General features: G+C 38.8%; 1 protein-coding gene across 2 annotated transcripts in view; it reads right to left on the reverse strand.

The window, feature by feature from the left end:
- Positions 1 to 19,725, reverse strand: part of SH3GL3 (SH3 domain containing GRB2 like 3, endophilin A3) — a 132,977-nt gene that overhangs the window by 44,044 nt on the left and 69,208 nt on the right. Inside the window, exons 2-4 of one of the 2 annotated variants that reach the window (XM_047797086.1) lie at positions 10,234 to 10,302; positions 3,235 to 3,307; positions 557 to 700 (exon numbers count right to left, since the gene is read on the reverse strand). In XM_047797086.1, the coding sequence (XP_047653042.1) occupies positions 557 to 700; positions 3,235 to 3,307; positions 10,234 to 10,302 (286 nt within the window). Of the gene's footprint in view, positions 1 to 556; positions 701 to 3,234; positions 3,308 to 10,233; positions 10,303 to 19,725 lie in introns of those variants that run through there. The other variant, XM_047797087.1, reaches the window with a different exon arrangement.

Raw genomic sequence — 19,725 nt, forward strand, 5'->3', positions numbered from 1 at the left:
GGGTATAAGCATATATGTACTATAACCCCAGTTTAATTTTTTAAAGGTGTATGTGAGTACACAAGAATAAGCAGGAGTTCCCATTGTGGCTCAGTGGTAATGAACCTGACAAGTATCCATGAGGATGCTTGAGGATGCTGGTTCAATTACCAGCCCTGCTCAGTGGGTTAAGGATCCGCTGTTGCTGTGAGCTATGGTGTAGGTCACAGACGTGGTTCAGATCCTGCGTTACTGTGGCTGTGGTGTAGGAGGGCAGGCAGCTCTGATTCAACCCCTAGCCTGGAAACTTCCATATGCCACAGGTACAGCCCTAAAAAGAAAAAATAAAATCTATAAAAGCTACAAAACAAAGAGTGTAATTGGGCCTATCACTGGGTAGCTGATTATAGGTGATGTTGGCATTTTAGTTGCCTATGTTTTCTAAACTTGCAATGAACATGTATTGCTTTGACAATATGAAAAAATAATAAGGGTTGTTAAAATGCAGGTTTTGTGTGTAACCTAAAACAGACACAGGACTCGTTCTCAGCTTTCCAGGTGATGTGCGAATACTCACCAAAGGTGGAGCCTTCGCCGAGCTCCCTCCCATATTTGAGCATGCAGTCGCCCAGCAAGCCTTCTGTCTGTGGGTATCCAGTGGTTTTCACCTGTCCTCGGATCTTCGACACAGTGTTCAGCATTCCTAGCTTAGCTCTGTATGCTTAAAAACATTATCATTTGTAATTCCTTAAAGTGGCAAGGTGGACACAGCATTTATCAAACGTGGCTGGCAAAATCGAGGTCACCCTGGACAAAACGTCAGAGACCTGAGACATGAAGGGACCACGCGTGACCCTGTGTCTTGCATGGTTTTCTAGATTCTTACCCAGGGTGGGTGCTCAGGGCACTGTCGCACAGCCATGATGGAAAATGGCAATCATGGCACACACTGTTGATTCCAAATACTGGTAGCCAGGGCTATCATTACCCCACCCACGGCTACCTCACTGAGTCAGACGCTGACACTTGGGCAAATTTCCTGGGGAGCAATTGCAAACAGAGAACACAGGTAGATGACTCAAACTACGAACTGGTTGTTAACACCCCTCTCCACCCCCAAGAAGGTATCCAGACTGATTATATTCAACAGCATGGTGGAGGGCTGCTGCCCTGCACGCGCCTAGTTAGGAAGCAGAGCCAGCAGGAGACAGATGCCGCACTGTGAACCGGATTCTCTGCTGATGGTCCCTCAGGTGTGGCTCAGCTCCCCGACCCAAGGGACATGATGGGCAGCCACTGCTTGGGCCCTTCCCTTCTCTGCCTTGGACCATGAGTGTTTCCTAATCCCAGTCCGTGTACCACACCATGCTAATTCCTGGGAGAGACCTAAGCCAGCCTCTGCCCTCAAGGAGCTCATACTCTAGTTACAGGAAGGAAGAGAATACAAGATGTAAAGTCTGGGGTGGCGTATGGAAAGGCAAACATAACAATATGCTGAATGGAGATGAAAAGATGCTCCCAAAAGCACAGAACCAGTGTGAGGTGCAGAAGGGGGAACGCTTATGGCGTATAACCAACAGATGAAGAGTAGGCTGGTTTGGCCGAAGAAGTGAATCCAGGACAATTCAGGAAACATCTATGGGAAAAGGTGACTATGAACTGAAAACCAAGCTAATGATTTGGGATTTTATTCTCTAGGTGGTTTTCATGATACTTTTAGGTAGTGAAGGGACACACTTTTATTTTCTCTTATTTTAATAATTACTTATTTATTTTAATGTATTCTAGACAAGTGCTTGTCACATTTTGATGTGCATGCACACCACCCAAGGATCCTGTTAAAATGTAGAATCAGTCTGGGATGAGCCCAAGTTTCTGCATTTGCTAAACCTCTCAGGGGATGCTGGTCTTGCTAGCCCATGGACCACATTTTGAGTAGCAAGGTTTTAGACACTCACAGTGCCAGCCTTCTTGGATCTTGCCCACCTCAGCCTCAAAGAACTTACCCTCGTGGTTCCCAGGCACACAGGCTTCATCCTTCCAACACACACGCACGCACGCACGCATGCACGCACGCATGCACGTATGCATGCACGTACACACTCCATTCCTCTTCCCTACTATCAGAAGGGGATGCAGGATGTCGCAGTCCTGTGACCGAGGGCGCTAAACCGGACTAGAGGCTGCTAGGCCTCCCTTCGTCTTTTTCATACATCACCAGGGGTCTCTGTCCAAGTAGATAATTCCAATGTTGGCCAACACTCTGCTACCCTATTCCAGTGTCAGCTCACTGAGGGCAGGATCCTTGTCCAACCTAACCATATATCCCAGGGCCCAGGAAAACCCCTGCACAGAGGAAGCATTTGCTAAATATGTGTTGACTGATTTATCAGCAAAAGGGATTCTGTGGTTCAACCACTGATGAAGTCAACAAAGAGATACATGATTATGGTTTTTAAACCTATCATCAGCTGTACAGTTCTAAAGAATTCTAAGCCTGCCACACTCCCCGCACATCGTATTTTCTTCAACTTATGTTTTTAAAATAATTTTCTATATTTTCAGATGGTTCTGTGTGTGTCGATTCCAACAGCCAAGGGAATCCCAGTAATTACATGCAAATAATAAATTCATACAAAATAAAGGCAGATTTGGAAATCCACAGAATTCAAAGCATGGACGCCCCCTCTTGGATTCTATAATTTAGAACCGAGGAAAACCTCAAGGCATGCTGCTTCAATACCTAGGAATTAAAGACCTCCTGAGGAGAAGCTGCTGTAACACTGGACCTTCTTGTGTTTCTCATATTCAACATGTCTCATTTCAGTAGCATTTGAGCCACAGCATGAAAGCTATTTCAAATTCTTATACACCGTTAGACCAGGATAGCAGAAATTTTTTGAAAAAGAAGAAATGACTAAATTAGAAAATATTTACAAAACACTGAGTGGGTTTCTTAAGCATCTCATTAAAAAAAAAAAAATGTCTCTGCTTAGCAGTGTCTTATTGCTAAGACCAAGACTCCAACCAAATAGCGTCACCATAGTTCACAGAAGTGACTGCTCAGTTTGTCATCAGCTAGGATTCACTGCAACTACCTTGAGTCACTCAAGTTTAAAAAACTGAATTTCATTATAAGGGCACAGAGGATATCATTTGTAGATCATGTCAACCACACCCTCACTAAACTTGGGTTATGAGAGTCTGTGACAGTGGATGAACAGTTGAATGATTCAAGACATTTTCCAACTTTACCTGGATTTGGCTGAAGATATTCTGTGGCTTTTGAAAGAATTTCTGCAACAGCTTTATTGGTAATATCTATTTTCTTTAAAAAAAAAAAAGAAACACATACAAATGTTGGTAAATGATAAGCCCAGGAAATTCACAGCAAAACAGAGAAATAATTTTCATTAATTTAATACTTAAAACAATACCATTATAATGATTTTTAATCCAAATGAATGTTTTGAACATTTTTGGAAGAGACAATATTTTCTTAACCTTTTGATTCTGGGACATCCTTCCAATGATGGCTCCTCCCAATGATGAGGAGAATACTAACTTCTTTTTCAACATTAAATGAATATTAATGTAACATTTAGAAAATTTGGACAAGGTATTATGCTCCACTAGAGTACGGACTATACTTGAAGGTCTCTCAAAAGCAAGACTGGACATTTCGGAGCCACGCTTTCCTCATCTGCTGGATGAGTTTGAATTTCTGTTCTTATATAAGGATGCCATTGCATGGATTCATATGAGAAACCACCTCAGTAAGTCAACAATAAAAGAATCCTCATCACTAGCGTTATCACTAAAATACACGTTCTTCTGTTCTGTGGGCAGAAGATGCTAACATCAAAAGTTTCCCTGCCAGTTTAAAACTGAATCTTTCCTTATGCAAAACCCTTCCCAGATACTCTAGCTGTTGGTTAACCAGAAAATGAATGTGAGACTATACAATAAAGTTAACTATGCACATTTTAATAGCTTTATTTTGTACCATCAATAAGTCAAAAGAAAATGTAAAGGAAAAAGGATCAAGTTAAAAACAAGAAATAAGAAGCAAATATTATGAGAAATGTATATAATACCAACTTGAAAAGCCACATTCCTAGATGGAAAAATTCAGTTTTAGAAACATGTAAATCCTCCCCCAATTAACATGTAAAATTAATCAAACCCATCACAATTTTGACTTTTTCTTTTTTGTTAAAACTTGACAAATTAATAATAAACTTATTTCATACCTCATACTACATACAGGATTAAAAATATAGACCTAGGAGTTCCTGTCGTGGTGCAGCAGAAACTAATCCAACTAGGAACCATGAGGTTGTGGGTTTGATCCCTGCCCTCGCTCAGTGGGTTAAGGATCCAGCATTGCCATGAGCTGTGGTGTAGGTCACAGAAGCAGCTCGGATCCACTGTTGCTGTGGCTGTGGTATAGGCCGGCAGCTGTAGCTCTGATTCAACCCCTAACCCAGGAACTTCCATATCCCACAGATGCAGCCCTAAGAAGACAAAAAAAAAAAAAAAAAAAGACTCCCCCAAAATATATAGACCTAAAAACAAATTGTGAAAGTACTAAATCATTCAGGAGAATATTCTGAAATACTGGTGTGGGAAATATCTAAGCGTGGCCTGAAACCCAAACGTCATAAATGAAAAGACCGAAATTCTGACTCCATAACATGAAAAACGGAAGTGAACAGAAACAAAACACAAAGTTTGGAGTTCCTGTCGTGGCTCAGTGGTTAACGAATCTGACTAGGAACCATGAGGTTGCAGGTTCGATCCCTGGCCTTGCTCAGTGGGTTAAGAATCCGGCATTGCCGTGAGCTGTGGCGTAGGTCGCAGACGGGGCGTGGATCCTGTGTTGCTGTGGCTGTGGTGTAGGCCGGTGGCTACAGTTCCAATTGGACCCCTAGCCTGGGAACCTCCATATGCCGTGAGAGCGGCCCAAGAAACGGCAAAAAGACAAAAAAAAAAAAAAGTGGCGATCAGAAAGTAAAATATAGAAAGATAAAAGTGGCTATCGAACGAGTTCCCGTCGTGGCTCAGTGGTTAACAAATCCGACTAGAAACCATGAGGTTGTAGGTTCGATCCCTGGCTTTGCTCAGTGGGCTAAGGATCCAGTGTTGCTGTGGCTATGGTGTAGGCTGGCGGCTACAGCTCCGATTTGACCCCTTGCCTGGGAACCTCCATATGCTGTGGGAGCGGCCCAAAAAAAAAGTGGCGATCAGAAAGTAAAATATAAAAAGGTGGGGGGGGGTTAGTATCCATTACACCCAGAACTCCCACTTTTAAAAAGGCAACCCAATTAGAAAAAAGGAAAAGAATGTAAACTGGAAATCCATAAAATAGGAAAAATACAAGTTGCCTATAAACATCTAACACAATATTCAGGAAACTTACGAATTAAGAGGAGATATTTTCCACTTTCTAGGTTGACAAAAAAATACTTTAATTGATTAGACCCAATATTAGGTATGACACTGGTGTGGAGTAATGGGTCCTTTCATATACACCAGGAGGGCAAAATGATGCAGCCTTTTTTTTTTTTTTTTTCTTGTCTTTTTAGGGCTGCACCTGCAGCATATGGAAGTTCCCAGGCTAGGGGTATAACTACAGCCACTGTAGGCCACACATCACATCCTTAACCCACTGAGTGAGGTCAGCGATAGAACCTACATCCTCACTGACACTATGTTGGGTTCTTAACCCACTGAGCCACAAAGGGAACTCTGATACTACCTTTTTGAGATCAAGGTGGAACTAGCTACTAATGAGCACATTAACATGCCAGCTATCATACTTCCAGGGATTTAGCATCTAGCCACATACAAGCAAATGGCAGCGATGTAAAAAGAAGTTCCTTATACCATTTTATATTAAAAACTGAAAACAACCAAAATTATAATCAATAGGAGACTGATTGGATACACTGTGAAACATCAAAATAAAGGAATCACACGGGGAAATACATATGGAAGATCTATATGTACCGGGGAAATGTCCACTGTGCACTACCAAGGAAAAAGGCAAGCAGGGAGTGATTTAGAATACAAACAAATTCATTTTTATAATTTAAAAAACTATGATCTGGAGTTCCTGTCTTGGCCCAGTGGTTAACGAACCCAACTAGGAACCATGAGGTTGTGGGTTCCATCCCTGGCCTCATTCAGTGGGTTAAGGATCTGGCATTGCTGTGAGCTGTGGTGTAGGTCGAAGATGCAGCTCGGATCCCGAGTTGCTGTGGCTCTGGCGTAGGCTGGTGGCTACAGCTCTGATTGGACCCCTAGCCTGGGAACCTCCATATGCCAAGGGTGCGGCCCTAGAAAAGACCAAAATACATGCATACATACATAAATAACCATGATCTGTTCAGGGTCAGAAGCTTCCAGCCAAGCAATCTTAGCCACCCTGAAATTTTAATCGTTGCCTTTAGCTGAATGCCTAAATATGGGGCCCCAGGAAGGTTTTAAAAGACAGTATAGGAGTCCTTGCGCAAAGCAGGCTAAGGATCTGGCATTGTCACTGCAGCAGCTTGGGTCGCTACTGTGGCATGGCTGGATCCTTGGTCCAGGAACTTCCACATGCCATAGATGTGGCCAAAACAAAACAAAACAGTACAGAAATGATGAAGAAATTAATCAAACCTACATTATGATACACATGGGCTAGCTGTGTGTGTCTGTGTGTCTGTGTGTGTATGTGTGTATGTGTGTCTGTGTGCCTGTCTGTGTGTGTGTGAGAGAGAGAGCTCTCGGGGATGTATTTGCACCTGACCTGGTAACAAGTTTTGTAACTGTTGAACCTTCTCTGGTGTGTTCAATTGTTTATGAAGTTTGAAACAACTGAAATGTTTAGGAGAACTTGAGAGCCTACTGTGTATGTTTTATTAGAGCTACACGAAATGTTACTGCATAGGAACATCCTGTTTGGGATTTGAAGTCTGAGGAAACCAATGCCCTGCATTTGTTTTATAGTTTGAATGTATAAGGGAATCTGCTTAATTATGTAACTGGTTGGTGATAAATGTCTAAGGATTTCATAGAGGCAATCAAGATGAACACTGAAGCAGAAACAAATCCAACTAGGAACCATGAGGTTGCGGGTTTGATCCCTGGCCTCGCTCAGTGGGTTAAGGATCCGGCATTGCCATGAGCTGTGGCATAGGTTGCAGACATGGCTCGGATCTGGCATTGCTGTGGCTCTGGTGTAGGCCGGTGGCAACAGCTCTGATTGGACCCCTAGCCTGGGAACCTCCATATGTCACAGGTGCAGCCCTAAAAAGACAAAAAAAAAACCTCACGTAGTTTAAAAACAAGAAAGTTTAAAACAAGACCTCCCTTCAAGAATAACTGGGGATATTGGAGGGTGAGTGTGTGTATTCAGGTTAATAAAATGCGATGCAAATATCTTGGTGAACTATCGGGACAAAGAGAACAACATAGATAAGTGAAAGTTATTTTTGTAAAGTCTACCTGGTGTGAGGGGATCTTTGTTAATTAAATCCGGAATTTCCATTTGTGTTGGTACCCTACCCTGGAGGTTCCCCAAACCCTGTGCCACTGACACTCCCAGAACTCAGCCTCTGAATTAGAGAGCTGGCAGCCTTGGTTTCTGACAGCTGTTTGTAATATTCTCTTAAAAAAAAATTTTTTTTAAGAAGCCACATCTGTCATTATATCCTTCTTATTCCTGATGTAGTTTCCATCTTGCTCACACTTAACAGAGGTAGTATTTCAAAAAATAGTTCTTGGTTTTATTTTATTTATCCTACCTTTATGTTGTTATTGTCATCTATTTTATTAAACCCTCATTATTCCAAATTGATTTCTTCCTTCTGCCTAGAATGATTTACTTTGTTGTGATTTTCCTAGCTTTTTGGCTTGAATGATTTATTCACTTTCCTCCAACATTTATTTTGTATTAAATGCATTTAAGACTTAGTCATATATCACAGGTTTTGACATACAGAATTCTCATGACTAAGTGATCTTTAATTTTACTTCTCATTTCCTCTTGAAATAAGAACTTTTTTAAACATGTTTTTCAGTTTCTAAACATCCAGAATTTGGAAACTATACCATCGTGTAATCCTTGTGTTCTATGATTTAACTTTGGGAAATTTGTTGAGTTTTTCCCTAAGGCCCAGGAAATAATTGATTGTTGGAAATGTTTTAAAAGAATTTGAAATAATATGAATTCTTAATTTGAGGAATTCAGTTACCTCTATTTATTTATAATCAGTCATTAAAAATATTTTGGGCAAATTTTCTATAGTCCTATTTACTATCACCAATTTAACCTGTTATTTTATGAGAAAGATATGCAAAATCTTCTACTCTTGATTTCTGTCAATTCTCCATGTATTTCAGGCAGTTTTTACCTCACATATTTAGGTGCCATGTTATGTGATGCATAATGGTTCACAACTGTTATAATTTCCTGATAGACTACATGATGTTCTCTCTATAATTTTAAAAAATTTTCTTTTTCCATTTAGTATTCTTCTGGAAATTCAAATTTTGCTTTGACATTATTATTGTTCTCTGCTTTTGTATGGCTAACATTTGTCATGGAATATCTTTCTCCATTACTTGGTCATTTCTGCATCTTATTTTTGGCAGGTCTGATATTGTCTAATTCACCTCTTCTAGAAAGTCCTTAAAACTTCTTTGTCACATGTTAGCTATTTCCATGCTTTTCACTGCTATAATAAAATGGATAATAGATTTTATTTTTATATTTCTTCTATCACTCACTTAGGTTTTTGGGAGGGAAAGGAAGGAAACAAGAAAGGTCTTGGTCCTTCAGCCAAAAATAGAATTCCTGAAATGTGCTTTTAGGTTTTGTTTTGGTTTTTTTTGTCTTTTTAGGGCTGCACCTGTGACATATGGAGGTTCCCAGGCTAGGGGTCCAATCAGAGCTGCTGCCGCCAGCCTACGCCAGAGCACAGCAACACCAGAGCCAAGCCATGTCTGTGACCTACACCACAGCTCATGGCAATGCTGGATCTTTAACCCACTGAGCAAGGCCAGGGATCGAACCTGCAACCTCATGGATGCTAGTCAGATTCATTTCTGCTGAGCCACAATGGGAACTCCAAAATGTGGTTTTAAATTTAACACTTCAACTGAATCGTTCTGTTAGGAATAAAGCTATATAAAATATATTTATTTATAAAGAGGTTTTTAAAGTAATTTTAAGTATGCCAATGATGTTTAAATGTTTTATGTTTTTCAATCTTTAGAAATTAACTTTTTTTCAAAAGCAAAGCAAAACAAGCTTTTCTAGAAAATGTATCATGCTCATCCAAAACACAAGGAGCTCCCTGGAGGTTGGTGTTGCCAGGTCCAGAGTATCCTGAAGAGACTAACCCCCTCCAACCCCAGGCACCATTTGGAGCATCTGCTGAAAGCTCCACCTGCTACAGCCTGTATCCTCCATGCTGCACCTGAGGAAAGGTATTTTTCTTACTCTCTGCTCTTTCTCATCTGGAGAGTCTAATTATTAGAACAAGGCTATGTTTAAAGGGCCCAAAACAAAGGGGAAGGAAACTGAGGAAGTTGATAGTTAGTGGTGGTCCCACTTCTGCCTCCACCTAAACTGCTTCACATAGCTGACCAGGAAAATTGTTCAGGGACAGAGAATCTACAATCTTTCTGTGTTTACAATCATTTCTGTAACACGCTCACTATATTGTTCTAAATGCTTTCACACACATTAATTTCTTTTTTTTTCATAATTCTCAAAATACCCATATGAGGCATTATCATCCTCATGTCACAGGTTGGAAAAGACTGAAACAGCCTATCCAAGTTATCACTGCTGGTTCATTTCTTATGAAGCTGCTGAAACCCATAGGAACAAAGTCAGAATCTTCCACATATTAAATTTATATTTATGTATTTGAAGAGTCTTGCCCCAGAAGTACATTTTGCTCTCCAAGATATCACAATTACTTAGGCCTAAGCTGTTTGCCAAGATGGACCATCTTTCGAGCATTCTGACTTTTGTCCACTAGAGGGAACCAGATAGCCATAGCCCATTTCCAGGATCCAGGCTCTTTATTTTGGACTTCAAAGTGTGAAAGAAAGAACTGCCTTTTGGATTCCATAATCCACACCTGAATCTAAACATCCTAGATCCCCACTCTAATACCCTTCACAGTATCAGTGTCTCTCATATCATAATAAAAATCATATTTATAATACAGTTTACATTATGTGTTCTCTTACCCTTTCCATGTCAAGAAATTCGTCATCTAGTTTCGTTCCTTCAACACCACTTATTTTTTCACTAAATAGCTGTAGAAATAAACACAAGTAATTATATTGTACAATCATTTATTATCACAGTATTTGGACCAAATTATTATTATTATTATTATTATTACTTTCTTTAGGGCCACACCCATGGTATGTGGACATCCCAGGCTAGGGGGCAAATTGGAGCCACAGCCGCCAGTCTATGCCACAGCCACAGCAACGCAGAATCCGAGCTGCGTCTGCAACCTACACCACAGCTCACAGCAATGCCAGATCCTTAACCCACTGAGGGAAGCCAGGGATCCAACCCCCAACCCCATGGTTCCTAGTCAGATTCATTTCCTCTGCACCACAACAGGAACTCCGTTGAACCAAATTATTATAAATAAAAACAAACAAAAAAACTCGGCTTCAGTTTTTTGGACTAAATCCTTTAAGAAAATTATTGGAAGGAGTAATCACAGCTTAGAACAGGGGAAGATACACATTTCTCAATCATTCAACAGATATTAATTATGCACCTACTATATGTAAAACACATGGTAGTTGCTCTAGTCGAAACATAAGATTAGTTCTGGTCATCTAGGAACCCACAGTTCAACAAAAGAGTTTATATACCAACAGTCAACTAAGATCAAGAGAGAAACAATAATAATAATACAAAATAATAGTACTGAATACATATTACTATACATATACTAAGGTATTTCAATGATTTGGGGAGGATTCTGAGAACCTACAGTGTGAGGGACAAGGGTGGGAAACATACAAGACCTGTTTTCTAGAAGACTTGGCCTTTGAACTGGCTTTTTTATTTATTTATTTTTGTCTTTTTGTCTTTTTAGGGCCGCACTGGCGAAATATGGAGGATCCCAGGCTAGGGGTCAAATTGGAGCCGAAGCCACCGGCCTGCACCACAGCCACAGCAACACAGGATCCGAGCTGCATCTGCGAACAACATCACAGCTCACGGCAATGCCGGATCCTTAACCCACTGAGCGAGGCCAGGGATCAAACCCGTGTCCTCATGGATGCTAGTCAGGTTCGTTAACCACTAAGCCACGAGAACTGGCTTTTTAAGGAAAGGGGACATTTCGACAGGCAGGATTGAAGAAAGGCTTTCTGGCCTGAGGCAGCATGAAAAAAGACCCGGAGGCAGCAATCTGTAGGGCAGTTTCTCAACTTTGGCACTCTGATATTTAGACCAGACGATTCTTTGTGGAGGAGGCCGTCCTGTGCTTCCTTGGATGTTTGCCAGCATCCTCAGCCTCTACCTACTAGAAGCTAACAGCACACACACACACACACACACACACACACCCATTGTGAAAACCAAAAAATCTCTGTACAGTCAAGAGCCACTAGTGTAGGACAAATGTGCTCTAGAAACAGCAAGAAATTTGGTTTAACTATAATGAATGGTGCTCAAGGGAAAAGAAGAGATGAAAGGTAGGCAGAAGCCAGATCACACAGGTGCTCAGATGCCAAGCTAAAGTCCATGACTGAGAAGTCCCGAGAGTTTCTTCATCAAGTACAGCACCGTTGGAAAAACCTTTTAGAAGAACAACTCTGGCTCCAGTATGGACTGGATCAGAAAACAAGGAGAATGGATTAGAAGTAGAAAATACGTGAAGTCATTTTCTTTAGAAAAGAACATCTATAGACTTTGGTTATACCTTTAAAATACTTAAATGAACAGAAAACTCAGTCATAAAGGGAGGTGAGTACCATCAATTAATGGTAAAAGAAATGCAGGTTGTTTTCAATGTTTGTGTGGTTTTTGGTTACTGCTTACCTGACCACTACATGCACAGTATTACTGTGTAGTAGGAAGAATATACAACCAGGGAGTATTTAACTTCAAGTCGAAGAATAAGAAAAATTACTTGAATAGATTTGAAAGATTACAAAATAGCCCACAATTCTCCATCTTCCCTGTTCCTCTGACTTTACAGTTTCCCCAAGCCAGGCTGGAGTCTTATTTCCTCCCCCTACTGAATCAGGCTGGGCTTATGACTTGTTCTGACCCACAGAAACAAGCTTAGACTCCAGAAGATCTTGTGTGTTTTCACTCGTTCTCTTGAAATCCTGCTGCCACCATCTGAACAAGCCTGAGCTAATTTTCTAGATGAGGAAAGACAAGTGGCCCCGGCATCTTCGGTCAGGACCACCAGTCAATTCCCCAAATCCGAGCTCCCGAGTTTGACCTACAGCTGACTGCAGACACATGTGAGAGGCCAGCTGATAGCAGCTCATTCTGCTGACCCACAGAAGCATGGGTCATTTAAATGGTCATTGTTCTAGACCACTGAGTGCTGGAGTACTTTGTTACTCAGTGGAAGCTGACAGGTATACTAAGGCAATAGTTTTTGTTTTTCAGGTTCAGTATTGAAGCCAGAAAAAATTGTCTGACTTGATACAACAGGAACAACTGAGAATCCCATGGCTACAGATATCAACTAGGTCCTCCCAATATCTTTTTTTGTTCCATAATGAAATCCTTTAAAATATGGTCCTTAACTTTGGTAATTATCTGAAAATCTAATGAAAGACACACAACCACTCCCCAGGAAAAATAGTTCATATTCTGCTGCATGGTAAACTGCAAAAATGGCCGCAATGCTTTGTAGTTCTCCACCCTGTGACTTGCTTTGACCGAAAGAATAGAATGGATTTGTACAACATGGTGTGAGTACAGATACTTTATGTCTATAAAGAGGCTCTGTAGGTACTTCTGCTCACTCTCTGAGGTCCACTGTGACCATCTCCATGTGAATAAGCCTAAGCTAGCTTCCTGGAGAATGGAAGGCCACTTGGAGCAGGGATAGCCATCAGGCTGGGCCATCCAGAGCACCAAAATTAGAGCTCACTCAGCAGCTGGCAGCCAGGAGGTGAGTGAGCCTGAGCCCAGCTGAAATCAGCCCGACCAACAGACCTACCCACTAAAACCCCGCTCAAATTGCTAACCAGAGTTGTGAGCTAAACAAATAGGTTTTGCTTTAAGTCACTATCTTTTGGCGTGGTTTATTGTACAGCAAAAGCCGACCGTTACGGTTGCCTGTGATTTCAGAGGCCTACTGGAACCACAGAAGCCCACACATAGATGCTTGTTTCAAAATATTCCTTTGAAAAATCCCATTAGCATTGACAGACCTGAAACCTCCTCAACCTGAATCAGTTCTCATTGGCTCAGGTTATATGTGTTCTATTTTTAGAAGGCAGCACATTTAATAGAAGGAATATTTCCACTTTTAAGAACAGAAATTAATGAAATTAATAGGTATTTCTTATTTGGAAGGAGACAACAATATGGGACTTTTTTTCAACAGGAGCGATAGTTAAGATCACCATCATTCTGTGAATGAATTCACACCTAGACACATCAAGATCTCGAGAATAAAAAGTCCTAAAACTACCACAGAGGGAAAAACAACCAACCACCCAAAGCAACAATAAGATTGATAGTTTTCTCTTTGGCAACAGTAGAAACCAGGAGACAGTGGAGGAAAAGCTTCAAAGTGCTGAAATACTTCATCAAGGAAATAACAATGGAACCAAGATGGAAACTATGGACCACAAGACACAATGGTGAGAACAGGAATTGAAAAACTATGGTGGTATATGTAACTATTGATTAAAAACAAATATGGTAGTAGATATGACTACTGATTAAAACACAACTATTGATAAAAAATACGTGAGTTTACAAAAAATTAAATTAAAACCTTAAGCAATAATAACATAGTGGCAGGATGGGAAGGGTGTTCAGGGGATACTTTGAATACACTAACATTCATCTGTATTCAGGAGGAGATGGGAAATGGCCATAAATGTGCGCATTGTTATAATAATGTATGAGAAGTATCTGCTTTCTATAATTAATGGTAACTACTAAAAGCATGAAACAATACTATACATACAATACTATGTGAATTGTAACACAATATCCATACAAGCACAGTGGAAAAAATGAATGTTTTCCAATCCAAAGAAAACAAGGGAAAAGGACAGGGAGAGGAGCATATGGAATAACAAGTGAAAACCACAAAATAAGATGGTAATCATGAGTCCAAATAGATTAGTAATCATTATCTATGTAAATAAATCCAATACATTAAAGGATAATTGAGTAGATTTTTAAAATACGGCTTTATGCAGTTTTTAAGAAACATATATAAAACAAAGCACACAGACAAAAACTGAAAATAAACAGATAAATTATACATACTAGGAAAACAGTAATCAAAATAAAGACAGTTAGCAATAATATCGAACCAAAAAAGACTTTAAGGCAAAAGATTAATAAGAATAAAGATAACCTAATAATAGAAGGAGAAATCCACCAAAATTATTTTATACTCTAAGCCATTTAACAGCACAACTTTGAGGGAAAAACATAAAAAAGCGAAAACTGGAAATAACTGAAACTAACAAATCTATACTCACTGAGGGGATTTTAACACAACTCTATCAGAAAACTGACAGATTAAACATCAAAAAAAAAAAAGAACTTGGAAGTGAGATAGATTATTTGAGTGATCAAATTAATAACCTTGTTCAAATATGCAGATATATGCCTCCAGCCAATAAATAGAAAATACTTGATCTTTGCAATCATAGGTAGAATATTAAAAACACTGACCATTTACTCAGTCACAAATTAATCTACACACATATATATAATTTTAGAAGTAAGTCCTAAATAACAATGAGTTTTAAAGGAAACCCTAAAAGAAATTACCAAAAAAATTAATTTAACAATAAAAAAACTATACATCAAAACCTGAGATGCAGCAAAAACAGTGCTTAGAAATCACTATAATACCTTCAATTCCTTTTTTTAAAAAACCACTTCAATGTTTCGTAGTGACACATGTCATTCAATCTAATTCAACAAACATCTGGAAGTCTGCCAACTAGGTCAAGATGCTAGAGGTGCAAAGACCAAACAAGCTACATTCCAACCACTCACAGGCCCATTGAGAAGCAAAAGCAGATGACCACAACACAACAAGATGCAGATAATAGAGAGATGCAGGATTTGCTGCTAAAGCCTGATGGAAGGAAGCAAGGGTGCCAAGAAATATCCAGAACTGAGCCTAGAAGGATATGTGTCGTGCACAAAGGAAACTGTAGAGGAACTAGCATTTCTGGCAGAGAGAATAGCATAGGCAAAGGCATAATGTATATATAGGTTCTATATATACACACATAGATGTATATGTAAAACTTATACAGGCATAACACACACATATATAACACATATACATATATATACACACACATATATGTGTGCATATGTATATGTATATGTTTGTATGTTTGTTGTGTGTTTGTGTGTGTGTGTCTATATATATACATATGAAGGCATTCAGGAAATAGCATAACGATAAAGGAAAAAAACATGGGAGACTTACCCCAAATGAAAATGTGAAAAATGAACATACAAGCATATAGGCAGATTATGAGGATGAATTTAATCCTGTGGGCAAATGAGATTTTTAAGCAGGTGAGTGATATGATCTATGAACAGGTCTGCATTTTGGGATGATGACTGAAGTGGCCCATGGGAAAAGGCCAGACAGGAACCAGAAAGTGGATAAGGAGATCAGTTAGGGAAAAAGAAGGGACACACACTACACGAAGAAGTAGACTAGGGAAGGGTGTCAAAATTTCACTCTAAAACTCTCCTAACAACTTTCTTCTTCAACTTTATGAGTTGCCCTCACCTTTTCAGCTTCCTCATCACAAACACGACATCTGACCTGGGCTTGCTAGATGCAAGTTGAGAATCTAAAATATGGGAGAGTAAGGGAATGTGGCTGGTGTGATCTCCTCCCCCACCCCCAGTGAAGAAGAGGATTATGCCACAACGTAGACCTATTCCAGATGGCTCGCTGCTACAATCAGAGATAAAATCCTCATTCACCATCTACTTCTCAGTAGGTTCCAATTTTGTTAGAAACAGGGAAACAAAAACCATTTTCAAAGACTACAACAGAGCGGTGCTGAAAAATAAATTTATTTTGGGGAAACATGAAGCTTTTGCATTGGTCTTTTCATCTAGAAGTGTTGGGGTTTTAATGGTAAATGTTAACACAGCCTTGGCCTTCTTCTTGTGCAAAAATCTGTTTTCAAAGAAACCTTGGCTTCTCCATCTTCTTCCCTTTTATGAAGTAAAAATTAAACAGCAAGAAAGCCAGAACCTAGGAGAAAATGTAAAAAAGCAAATTTTATACCTCAATTTTAGAATGTGCTCCAGAACAGCATTTTCCAATAGATGTGCCACAAAACACTAGCTGCATAGGATGTGAGTAAGCGTCAGACCAAAGAACAGCTCCTTGACCATATAAGTTTGGAAACATGCGGATAAACAAAATTAAGCAGATTTCTTTACTAAAACACTTTTCAGAGACTTTAAAATGGAAATGGACATTGTGGATTTCCAAGGGTGTGCATATAAGATATAGCATTTCCCACCCTTATCTGGTCATAGGAGCTATCTCATACGAGGAAAAATCTTAGAGGAATTTTTCTGTGTTCACTTTGAGAAGCCCTAAGCCAAACACTTTCTCTACTGGCTCCTTTGTTTTCTTTCAACCAGTTAATAGTCATGCTCTGCTTTTATCAGCTTAGAAAATATAGCAGTACTCAATTATAAATATAAATAATTAAGGTTATTTATAAGTTGTTAACATTGGGAGATAAGTACAGGGTATTTGAGAGCTCTCTGTACTAGTTTTGCAACTTTTCTGTAAGTCTAAAATTATTTCAAAGTTAAATTAAAAAAAATCTCTGAAGACATCAGAGAACAACCAAGGTAATCAGGATATGAGAAGCCAAAATCATGAAGAAGGGAAATGCACTGAGAAGAGCCATACATTCATTGCTACTTTTTCCCTTTGGGGGAATTTCTACCTTGCAATAAAAGCTGTAAAAGCTGAACAGAAAGCACCAACCTAGAACTTGCAGCAGTCTCACTGGGCTGGGAAAAGGAAAATTGAAGTGCACTGTAACCTAGGAAACCAGGATATCAGAGTGCAAAATTCCAGGAAAAAAAAAAAAAAGAAACATAAAGAAGTAAACAGGCTATGCGCAATTTCCCCTCAAGGTTTTTGTTAGTTCTTAAGGTGCATCTACACAAGGCGAAATGCTAAGCTGCTAGTAAAAAGAGGCTGCCAGAAGGCTGATGATCTAAGCATATTTTTGCATAATCACAGTAATCAAGAGACAAGACTGGAGTTCAGGATGCCCAATAGCAAGGTAGCTTGGTCAACACTTGAGCTTTTGGCTCAAACCCTGAAGGCCTAAGGCCTAGGGCTAACTTCAAGCTAGAAAGAGAGATGCAAACTTGAATCATTTCAATCCCTGCTTATATCAAAGTTACCTTCATTATCTGCCAGAATAAAATTTTCTCTCTGGAGGAAGATAGTATCACCTAAAACTGTTATAGGTCTTCATATATTATATACCATTAAAACAAAAAATCATCTAGCATACCAGGATGCTGAACCAGTAACTGAAAATTAAGGAAAAAAAATAAATAATCCAATAGGTGATTAACACTGACATCAAAAAAAATTTTTTAAATAACTATGATTAACAAATCCACAGCTAATATCATACTTAGTGGTAAAAAATGAAGCTATTCCTCTGAAATAAAGAGAAGGACAAGGATATCCATTCTCACCATACTATTCAACATGCTATTGAAAGGCCTAGCCTTTGCAATTAGGCAAGAAAAAGAAATAAAAGGCATCCATATTGGAAAGGAAGACATAAAACTGTCAAAATTCATGGATGATATGATTTTATATATAGAAAATGCTAAAGAATTCACTTAAAAAATTAGAAATAATAAACAAAGTTGTAGAGTACAAAATCAACATACAAAAATCTGCTGCATTTCTATATGCTAACAATGAACTAGGAAAAAAGAAATTAAGAAAACAATACCATTTACAATCACAACAAAAAGAATAAAGTACCTAGGAATAAATTTAACCAAGGAGGTGAAAGACCTGTACACTGAAAACTATAATGCACTGATGAAAGAAATTGAAGAAAACACAAATAAATGGAAAGATATTTGATACTTATGGATTGGAAGAATTAAAAATGTTAAAATGTCTATGTTACCTGCAGCAATCTACAGATTCAATGCATTCACTATCAAAATCCCAAGGACATTTTTCAAAGAAATAGAACCAAAAAAATTCTAAAATTTATATAGAACCACAAAAGACCCCTAAATAGCCATAGTAATCTTGAGAGGAAAGAATAAAGCTAGAGGTATAACACTCCTTGATTTTAAAACATATTACAAAGCCATAATAATCAAAACAGCATTGTACTGGCAGAAAAACAGATACACAGATGAATGGAACAGAATTGAGAGCCCAGAAATAAACCTACACATATGTAGACAATTAATATTTGACAAAGGAGCAAAACTATACAATGGATAGAAGATAGTCTCTTCAATAAATGGTGTTGGGAAAACTAGACAATTACACACACACACACATGAAACTAGACCATTATCTCACAAAATACACAAAAATAACTCAAAATGGATTAAAGATTTAATGTGAGATCTGAAACTATAAAACTCCCAGAAGAAAACATAGGCAGTACACAATCTGACACTAGCCTTTGCAATATATTTCTAGATATGACTTATCAGGCAAGGGAAACAAAAACAAAAACAAAAATAAATGACACTACATTAAACTAAAAAGCTTCTGTACAGTAAAGGAAACCATCAAAAAAATGAAAAGACAATTTAGCAAATGGTAAGATGATATTTGCAAATAAATATCCAAAAGGGGTTAATATCCAAACTATATAAAGAACCTATACAACTCAATATTTTAAAAAAACTATTAAAAAATGGGCAGAGGAACTGAATAGACATCTTTCAAAAGAAGACATACAGATGGACAATAGGCACATGAAAAAAATGTTCAACATCACTAATTATTAGGGAAATGCAAATCAAAACCTTAATGAGATATCATCTCATGCCTGTTAGGATAGCTATTACCAAAAAGGCAAGAAATAACAAATGCTGGTGAGGATGTGGAGAAAAAGGAACCTCATATCTGTTGATGGGAATACAAACTGGCACAACCACTTTGGAAAACAGTATGGAGTTTCCTCAAAAAATTATAAATAGAACTTCCATATGATTCAGCTATCCCACTTCTGGTATTTATCCAAAGAATATAAAAACCCTAATTTGTAAAGATATATGCACCCACGTGTTCATTGCAGCATTATTTACAATAGCCAAGATACAGGAACAACCTAAGTGCTTATCAATAGGTGAATGAATAAAGATGACATGGTGTGTGTGTGCGTGGGGGGTGGGGTGGGTGGGTGTGTATGCAATGGAATACTATTCAGCTGTTAAAAATGAAATTTTGCCATTTGCAACAACATAGACCTTGAGGGTATTGT

Source organism: Phacochoerus africanus, chromosome 9 (genome assembly GCF_016906955.1).
Source record: "Phacochoerus africanus isolate WHEZ1 chromosome 9, ROS_Pafr_v1, whole genome shotgun sequence".
Taxonomy (NCBI): Eukaryota; Metazoa; Chordata; class Mammalia; order Artiodactyla; family Suidae; genus Phacochoerus; species Phacochoerus africanus.